At 34.6% G+C, this 8,758-nt stretch overlaps 2 protein-coding genes and 2 long non-coding RNA genes across 6 annotated transcripts; 3 read left to right on the forward strand and 1 right to left on the reverse strand.

Moving 5' to 3' along the window:
- The first annotated feature begins 66 nt into the window (after window positions 1-66).
- On the forward strand, window positions 67-1,001 carry LOC114541017 (coiled-coil domain-containing protein 87-like). The gene is made up of 2 exons (XM_028561006.1): window positions 67-144; window positions 460-1,001. The coding sequence occupies exons 1-2, from the start codon at window positions 73-75 to the stop codon at window positions 610-612; spliced, it is 225 nt and encodes a 74-aa protein (XP_028416807.1). The 5' UTR covers window positions 67-72; the 3' UTR covers window positions 613-1,001.
- Window positions 1,002-1,753: 752 nt separating this feature from the next.
- Window positions 1,754-4,079, forward strand: LOC114541018. The gene is made up of 4 exons (XR_003689182.1): window positions 1,754-1,791; window positions 3,384-3,488; window positions 3,578-3,746; window positions 3,987-4,079. It is a non-coding gene; the product is annotated as an uncharacterized LOC114541018 (long non-coding RNA).
- A 472-nt stretch (window positions 4,080-4,551) lies between these two features.
- LOC114541014 lies at window positions 4,552-6,809 on the forward strand. 3 transcript variants are annotated; one of them, XM_028561005.1, is made up of 9 exons: window positions 4,552-4,578; window positions 4,776-4,957; window positions 5,107-5,241; window positions 5,479-5,540; window positions 5,748-5,819; window positions 5,925-5,993; window positions 6,130-6,186; window positions 6,287-6,345; window positions 6,673-6,710. In XM_028561005.1, coding segments are annotated over exons 2-9 (567 nt in total). In that variant the 5' UTR covers window positions 4,552-4,578; window positions 4,776-4,845; the 3' UTR covers window positions 6,674-6,710. The 3 variants fall into 3 exon arrangements, with proteins under 3 accessions (XP_028416806.1, XP_028416804.1, XP_028416805.1); XM_028561003.1 differs by lacking the exon at window positions 6,287-6,345 and having other exon boundaries at window positions 6,673-6,809; XM_028561004.1 differs by lacking the exon at window positions 6,287-6,345 and having other exon boundaries at window positions 4,563-4,957; window positions 6,673-6,809.
- Window positions 5,298-7,229, reverse strand: LOC114541016. The gene is made up of 5 exons (XR_003689181.1): window positions 7,131-7,229; window positions 6,280-6,342; window positions 5,732-5,786; window positions 5,492-5,573; window positions 5,298-5,357 (listed from the first exon to the last, which is right to left on the reverse strand). It is a non-coding gene; the product is annotated as an uncharacterized LOC114541016 (long non-coding RNA).
- Between the last annotated feature and the right edge of the window lie 1,529 nt (window positions 7,230-8,758).

Below are 8,758 nucleotides of genomic sequence, written 5' to 3' on the forward strand. Positions count from 1 at the left end.
ATGTATGTTTCAATCATGTTATTATTGGGTTATTCAAAAGAAACTCTTTCTTTTTCTTGGCAGAAATTGGACATGATTGAAGTTCGAATTAAGAAAATCGTTGTTACGATTCATGAGACGTTTTCCGATGTTGTCACGTTCCAGGTAAAAGAATGGTGCGACTGGAAGGACTTCGTTCGACCTGTTTCACTAACAGCCAGGGGCGGGTTGTGTCAAGCCCGTTTAGCTTAAACGGTGGATAAATCAAAAGATACAACCGGCCCCAGTATTGTATGCAAAATCAGCTCAATACCCTGTGTGCTGTCCAGTTAGGAACTCGTAATAGCTCACAAGAATTAAATGCTTTCAATCGTGGTAACCCCACCTATGGCTGGGTAGCGCGTGTACCTTTCCCACACCCATCCAGGAAATAATTGGTTGTTCTGAATTCATTCCATTGCTTATTTTCCTCTCTCGTAGGGTCGTCCTTATCTTGAGAAAATGTCCAGTGATCGTACAGAGATGTTGTATTGGCTTCAACAGGAACGGCGAGAGACCGCTCTCGATATGGCGAAGAAAACTGTGGAACTTAGGATGTTGGAAATCCCTACGACTGTAAATAACGTTGTGTGAATGTGTCATTGTCTTTAAAATATTGTAAATGCTCTGGATCAGACGGTGTAAAAAATTCAAACGAACATCTCCACACTAAAGCAAAAATAACTATGTTGTTTAAATGGGTATTAGATAGGGGTGCGTCAAACTGGGTGTGCACTTTCGATTTACTGCGAAATTTCCATAGAATTACTATTGTAATTCAGTTAAAAATATACGTGATTAGTCTCTATATATAGAGGCTGTCGTGTTTTTGATCTATTTCATCAAGAAAATTATGGCGATTACATGTGATTGTATTTTTCTTTGACCTGGGTCATGTTGTATGGTAGTGTGATAACATCTTTTCGTGCTTTAAACAAGCAGCTAGTGAGAATTTTCTAGCATTGGCTACTCAAAATGCTTGTTTGCAAGAACTTCAGCGGGGAAAGTTTTGACACATTTTGCTGCTCAACTATTGTTCTATTACAAAGTTATTTTGTTAATTTGTTTCATCTGGCGGGAGTTTATAAGCAGTCCTTTTAAGATCTATTTAATACGATACATATGAGGGAATAGGTTGGAGACCTATTTCTCTCTAACATTTAACAGTCTTCGCTAGTGGTGGCTGGGGGGACAATGTATAAAGTCATAATTATTAGAAAGCTTCTTTTCTCTGAATGCAGTTATAAATGCATGCTTCTCAATACATGTTCAATTTGTTAATTATCATGCAGAATGATCATGTAATAATAGTATACAGCTATACAGGGTGTCCCAAAAAAATGTCCCCCTATACAAATTACTCATCTTTTGTTGAACGCGCGGTATTATACCTCTGGGAATTTAAAATAGTTTCTAAACCGAACAACAACACAAAAATTTGAAATTACAAATTGATTACTAATTCCAGTAAGAATGCCTTAAAATGGTTCAACTGACATCACAGCAGCGAGTATTTATCGTAACAAATTACACGTTAACCCAAAGCGCCGGAGTTAACGCCAGAACAGACGTCTTGTTTTAAAGAAAAAATGAAACCATAAAACTGATATATACACATGAAATAAAGATGATGTAAAGTCCGTTCTGCGCATATATTCTGCGCATAACAATGTTTGTTGACGTTGGTTATATAATCTTTACATGACGTATGAATCGTTATAATTTTCTTCTCGCTCGACTGGCTGTGACCTCTAACAACGATGTGTTCAATAGGTAAGAGACATCAGTGTATTGACATGCACGAATCAATTTGTATTTAGTTGCACCCTTGCAACAAAGTACGTAGAATAGTTCATGATCATGAATACAAATATATATATATAATATATAATATAATATATATATATATATATATATATATATGTATGTATATATATAATATATATATATATATATATATATAATAAATATTATATATATAATAATAATATATATATATATATATATATATATATATATATTATGAATTTATCTTAAAATATTGTCGTCGCTACACGGTGTTTCACTCAATCCTGTATTTGTCGCCTGAAGATCGTCTGACTGTAAAAGGTCAGGCGTGAAACACCGTGTAGCGACGACAATATTTTAAGATAAATTCAATAAATGACTCGCTCTACTTGTAATTAGTATTGAGCACTCTTTTATCCATTACAAACAATTACATTTGGATATATATATATATATATATATATATACATACATATATATACACCCATTGGCATATTGCATTTAATATCCGTGCACCCCCTGTTTAGGACCTTGGAAATTCCAGGGGTTGTATATTAATTTTTAGGATGGAAATCCAGAGGGTAGGGTAAATAACGGAAATTATGATGGAATTTCCAAGGGGGTGTAGGTAATTTTATACTGGGAAATCCAATGGGTGGATAAAATAACAAGAAAGTTAAATGGAAATTCCAGGGGGCAGTTAAATGTTTTTAGGTGGAAAATCCAGGGATGTACGACAAAAATTCCAGTGGGTTAGTTTTCAAAACAGAAATACAGAATTGGGAATAAAATGCTTAAAACCTTCTCTGACACAAATCTTGAATGAATTATATTACAGTGGATTATATTAGAAGCACTTGGAATTCCAGGCACCTTCTTTTAGAAATAACAATTTCCAAGGGTGAAACAAGAAATATTCAAATTTCCAGGGGCTGGAAGAATATTAGCCACGGAATTCCAGGGTGGTATGAGAAAAAAACCATTTCTAAAGGAAAATCCATGGGGGGGGGTGGAGTTTGCAGTTTGTCCTCAACAGGGGGTGTATGGATATTAAATGCAATATGCCATTTGCAAAAACGTTGGCCGCAGATAGATAGATAGATAGATACTCGAAGTCTAATTAGAATTGCATATGATTACATTTGCATGGGATTTCTATAATATTACACAACATATGCAATTCTAATTAGATTTCGAGTATCTATCTATCTATCTATCTGCGGCCAACGTTTTTGCAAATGGATATATATATATATATATATTTATTTATTGCTTAATAATATTTACAAATCGCTACTCAGAGTTTCACGCTAATGCGATTTTTAAACGATTGAGATACCCAGTCTCAAAACATTTCTCGCCCTTACGTCCTGACAAGGACCCTGGCTTAGGTCAAAACGTCGAGAGGTGCTTTGTCTATATTTTAGGCAGTTGTCATACCACATTTGATAAGAAGCAGTTTGAAGACGCTGCTACGCTGCTCCCTGGTTATATTGGAACGTATCCATGCACAAACATATCATGCATATAAGTCTACGGAATCCCTATATATACTGTAAAAATATTAACATTTTCAGAGCCGATGGGAGGATCATTGTGCTAAAATACCGAAAAACGCCATTTTCGGTAGAAGACAGGCAAAAGCTTAAAGCCGGCATTGGATAATAGCTGAAATTCACACGGTATAATGTTATCTGAAGTTATCGTGTGTTCGTAAGATTTTCGCCACAGGATATTCAATTTAATTTTATTTTTACCTTTACTTATATAGGGGTTTCTACTAGCATGGGTGATCAGAATGTTTCCTTTTTGGCAACAGCAATTCCCGACAATTTGCACCCTGGTGGAAAAAATGTTGTCACGATTAGTTCCGCCCAAAATTCAAGACAGATGTGAGATGGCAACAAGGGGCTTCAGCTATTGTAGCAACATATGCGATAGTACGTTCACCTTTCGACCTAAAATGTGTAGATGCTAGGGTTAGGACATGCGCTCGATCATCTGACAAGAATCGCACCTACGTACGCCTTCCAGTCAGAGGAACGAAGAGCATCATTTACAGCATTCTCGGTACTAAAATTGTATTACCTGTTTGAACAGGTATCTTTCGCCAGGAAACAAGACACTGACAAATTCCTTTTATGTTGATTTTCCCTCTCCAATATGGTGTTCTTTTTCAGTTTGAAACATCTGTAGGCATAAAACCTCGATGCAAGGATGCAATTATGAAATTAATTCAAGATATGGCTGTGGAAAAGAGCAATGATGGCCCAGATTTATTGGAAAAATTAAATACATGCCTGATGGAAAGACTGACGAGGGATGACGAAAATGTACGTAATTGAATAAATTCAATTGATAATAACTAACTAAATTTCGACCAATTTGGCAGTGAAATACCATTGATGCAACCAAACGATGTGGTTTTCACGAGCTAATTATTACTTTACGTTCATGTACCTATTGGCTTTGCAGGCACTTGTCATTAGGGCAGTTTTCCACTAGGTCAAATTTTCTCTTCTATTGTGAGAATTCAACCGTAGCGGAATACCTTGACCAGTCACAATGGAAAAGAAAATCGAGCCAAAAATTTCACTCATTCAAATTCAGCCTAGAGGTTGCTCATACAATATCGAATTTATAACTAATTATCGTTTTTCTCAGGTTATGAAATGGCTTAACCATTAACGATGTTCCCGTTAACCAACAATATGGCCCAGCAATAGGAATAAAATCGTCTGTTCTGACACGTTTATCAATCTAAAAAGCAAGGTATGTTGTCATAAGATAGTCCTGTGTACATTAAGTGCACCTAATGACCTTGATTGTGAACCCATATGAAAAGAAAGTGATCATGCAACACTTTGCAATAAATTGAAATCCCCTAAGAATAAAGAACATACCTGTTTTACATTTTTATTTTTAATACGAATCTGTATACACTGTTTAATGTACCATCTGTCACACAGGATGTTTCAGCATTTCTGAAGAGCATGTCAGATAAAACATCAAGCACATCAATGATGTTTGCTGTTCAGGATGACTACTATAACAGACATAAAAAAACGAAACGAGGAGAAATGCAAGATGGCCAAAGGTTGGAAAATTCCAATTGCAGCGATAAAACCAGAAGCACTGCACATAATTAATGGTAAATATGTCATATATGCTATAATGCTCTTTAGTGCACAAATAGTGAATAATAGAGTGTTTGGGATGTCATTTCAAGGGAAACTTACAAAATCTTAAATGAAAATGGAAAATATCTTTGATTCCCTGCATATCATTTATTATGAGCAGATAAATTCAATCTTGAATGGCCAATTCATGAAAGTGAAGATTCTGGGGATAATGCAACATCTGATCAGGCAATAACTGAAGAAGAAGAGGAGGAATTAAATAATGTAGAAGAAAGGCTGATTAATCTAGGAAAAGGTATTAATATTTAATCATAAAACTTGTATGAGTGTAGAGATGATTTTAGTTCTTGCCTTCTGTATATACCATATTACATCCAAATGAGATGGACTTGAACCATGTCTTGCATAGTTCTATAATTAGTTGCCATTAATTATTAATATAATTCATTATCATTTCTCAACGTGTAATGGATGAGATCTTGTAGTGTGTTACACACATACTGCAGGTAAATAATTTATTATTTTTATTTAGATTTTGTAAACACCTTGTGTGGTAGCACCAATGAATCAGAAAGAAAAAATGAGCCTGCCCCTGTAAGTGGCTTGGTTAACAATTTCTTGAATACTCTAATTTCAAACAGGAAAATCATGTATAGAAAAAAATTAATTAAAACATAAAAAAAAAACATGAAATCCTCACTACTCTTAGAACATTCAATTGAATTAATTACCTTATTATCTATATATCTAATTTACCTGGTACTTATTATATTATCATGTCTCACTTTTAAAACTATATAGTCCTTCTTATCACCAAACACAGCAAAATGGTGGACAACACTAACACCAAATAGAAAAGAAGTATTTCAAAAGGTAAATTCTAGTATAGGCAAATTCTGTATAGTGTTAATACAGCCCTGCTTGACAATTCCTATACAATACTTAGGAGTTAGGATAATTTGAAATGCTTCTTTATAGGGTGTCCAAGCTGGGATAAACTTTCGACCTTTGAAGAAGAGACAGACCCTGACCCAAAAATTACAAAAGGCAAGTGATTTAGATGTATTAAAAAGCAATATAAAAATAAAACAAAATTTTCATATGCAGTAAATATTTTGCAATCTCACTGCCTTTAAATATTTACAATAATAAATAGCCCTTCTTCACTTGTACACACACTTAGATAAGGCCAAGAAATGGCTATTTGCAGAGGGGACAGTCGGAGTCCAAACAAGAAAAGGTACAATATGCAAATAATATTATTAACTATATGTAAAAGCTTATATACTGGTAATGTAAAATTAATAAAATAGAATTTTTACTCAAAAAATACCTTGCAGTCAGGCAGAACATTTCAACAAGCTCCCCAACAACAGAGCACTGCCAAGCATGTGGCCTAGTAAGTCCAACAAAAGATTGGTCTAATCAGTGGGTACAGTGTGATGGCTGCGATAAATGGTTTCATTAATTCATTTTTAAGTAGCAATATGTTATTGAAATATTAATTTCACAAAATACAATCAATACACTCATCGTAACTCTATGGAATAGTCTTCCAAATTAAAGAAAATATTTTTCGAACATATATTGCTTCAGGGAGAGACCCAATTAAAATTGTTACCCCACACTAGTCAACGTGCCGAAAAAATATTTCAGACGACTTTTAAATTGATATTACATAACTAATAAAATCGTGTTCTATAACCTACAAAATATCTTCTTATAGGGAATGTGTAAAGTTAACAGCACTACCAATGGAAGAAGAACCATGGCAGTGCAACGATTGCGCATAAAAAACTTTATTTGTATATTTAAACTGACAGTGCCAGATGATTTCTGGTAGTTTCGTACTCTTGTCATTCATTCTCCTGCCGTTTTATTGTGCTAGATTGTGCTATAGTGTCAGTATTAATTTTTTTTGAATTTGGAATTGATATTTTCAACGATGTCATATAAAGTATAAAACAGCAAGTTGTAATTTATAATTTTTGGGATATTAATAATAGATAGTCTCGAAGATATTTGCCGTATAAATATACAACGCTACAAAAGCTACCTTTGTCGAAACTATCACGGTTAAACACTTTGTTGCATGCATAAAACGTTTATATAACTTATATAAGTATGTCCTTGAGGTACACGTATAACTGCTGTCCGCAAATATGCAAAAAACGGGAATCTTACCTCCATTGCTTGTCCTTCAATATCATGGTTTCAAATTATATCGCTGTTGTTGTCGGTCGCCAGAATGATTGAAGAAGCGCATTATCACAGCAGAGTCGACTTTACAAAACTCAGAGCAATTAATAACTATTAAAAACAGCAAACCAGAAAGTAAACGTATATATACGAGTATATTTTTTCATACATCGCATTGCGCCATGACAGGCATATTGACTTCCGGAAATTAACAAATATAATTAAAATTCTAAATTCTATTCTATGATTGGTTCGAAACCCTTGAAACCCGAAATCTCATTTTAGCCAATCAGGTTAGATCTTGCGAGAGGTGCTATACATATTCTACATATCTGCAAGTGCAACAACCAGTGGCAACAACACAACGAATAACCAGTGAACAACAACACCGCGGAAAAACGTCTGCGCACGCGTCAACTCTGCCTGTAAGTGAGATTAAAAATAATTAAAAAGTGGTTCCGAACGTTTCCGAAGGCTAAAAATGGCGGCAAAAAGGAGTGATTTCATTCGTATCTTCAAATCCATATTTCGAGGGCATAAATAGACACTGCATTATAAAAACTAAGAAAAAAAACGTCCGGAGAGTCCTAGAAATGGCATTCTTCAAAGACACATGTAAAAGGTGACTGTTAACAAATTTTTCGTCTCAAACATTTTGTTTATCAAATAAGCAACGACAGTTTCCGAACTTTTAATTGAGACACGTTTTATTAAAAAAATATATGTCGCCAGATACGAAACGTTTGCGTGTTCTCAATGATTGAAAATTAAGATGTATTTTACAATTTAAATAGATTAGAAGGCTTAACTTTCCGCGGGTTTTCTTAACTTTTAGGTTTGAACTTTTGTTTTCGAAAAAATTCTAAAGCCACCCCGTAAAAAAGGAAGATTTACCGTGAATTCCAGTTCGTTCGATACTCTAAATGCTAGAAGGCTTTTAATTTATGTTCTGTCTGGCCGTCATGTATATTTTTGCCTTTTCTTAACTTATATTTTATCAAATAATGGGCATGTTTTGTTCCAAAAATTGATATTTAGATTTACCATCATATTTTGATATTTCGGCGCGTGCGCAGACATTTTTCCGCGGTGTTGTGAACATGTACAACTGGCACAGTTGCACAGAATTCTGGCACAGACATAGATTACGAACTTCCTCGCGCCAGTCCGGCGCCGTCAAAACTCGTACTCCTATTGGTTAAGAGTCTTAGACAGAAAATACTTGCTCTGATCCTGAGATAATTCATATTTGTCCATTTTACAGCGCGTTGTAACCCGAAAGAAAGCCTTTAATTACGGCCGGATTTCGCGATTCAGAAAGCTAGCTGGAAGGAAAATAATCAGGAGATGATGATCATGAACTTTCTTTAACCATGCTAAGGTATTTTAATTTAAAACCAAACTTTATAAAAAGTGTAATACACTATTATATGATCTATCTGAATCTTACATGTTTGAAATGCATGAAAATGTGGAACCAACCTTGACTACATTTCAGACGTTAATTTTAATCTTTTGGTATAGCTACAATAGATGCGAGTTAGAGTGATGAAATAAAGGCAGTTATACATCAGGGGCCGGTTCGAAAGGCGTTTAGCTTATTAAAACGACAG

This window comes from Dendronephthya gigantea, unplaced genomic scaffold (assembly GCF_004324835.1).
Source record: "Dendronephthya gigantea isolate DGI-Jeju-01 unplaced genomic scaffold, DenGig_1.0 000260F, whole genome shotgun sequence".
NCBI classification, from domain to species: Eukaryota; Metazoa; Cnidaria; class Anthozoa; order Malacalcyonacea; family Nephtheidae; genus Dendronephthya; species Dendronephthya gigantea.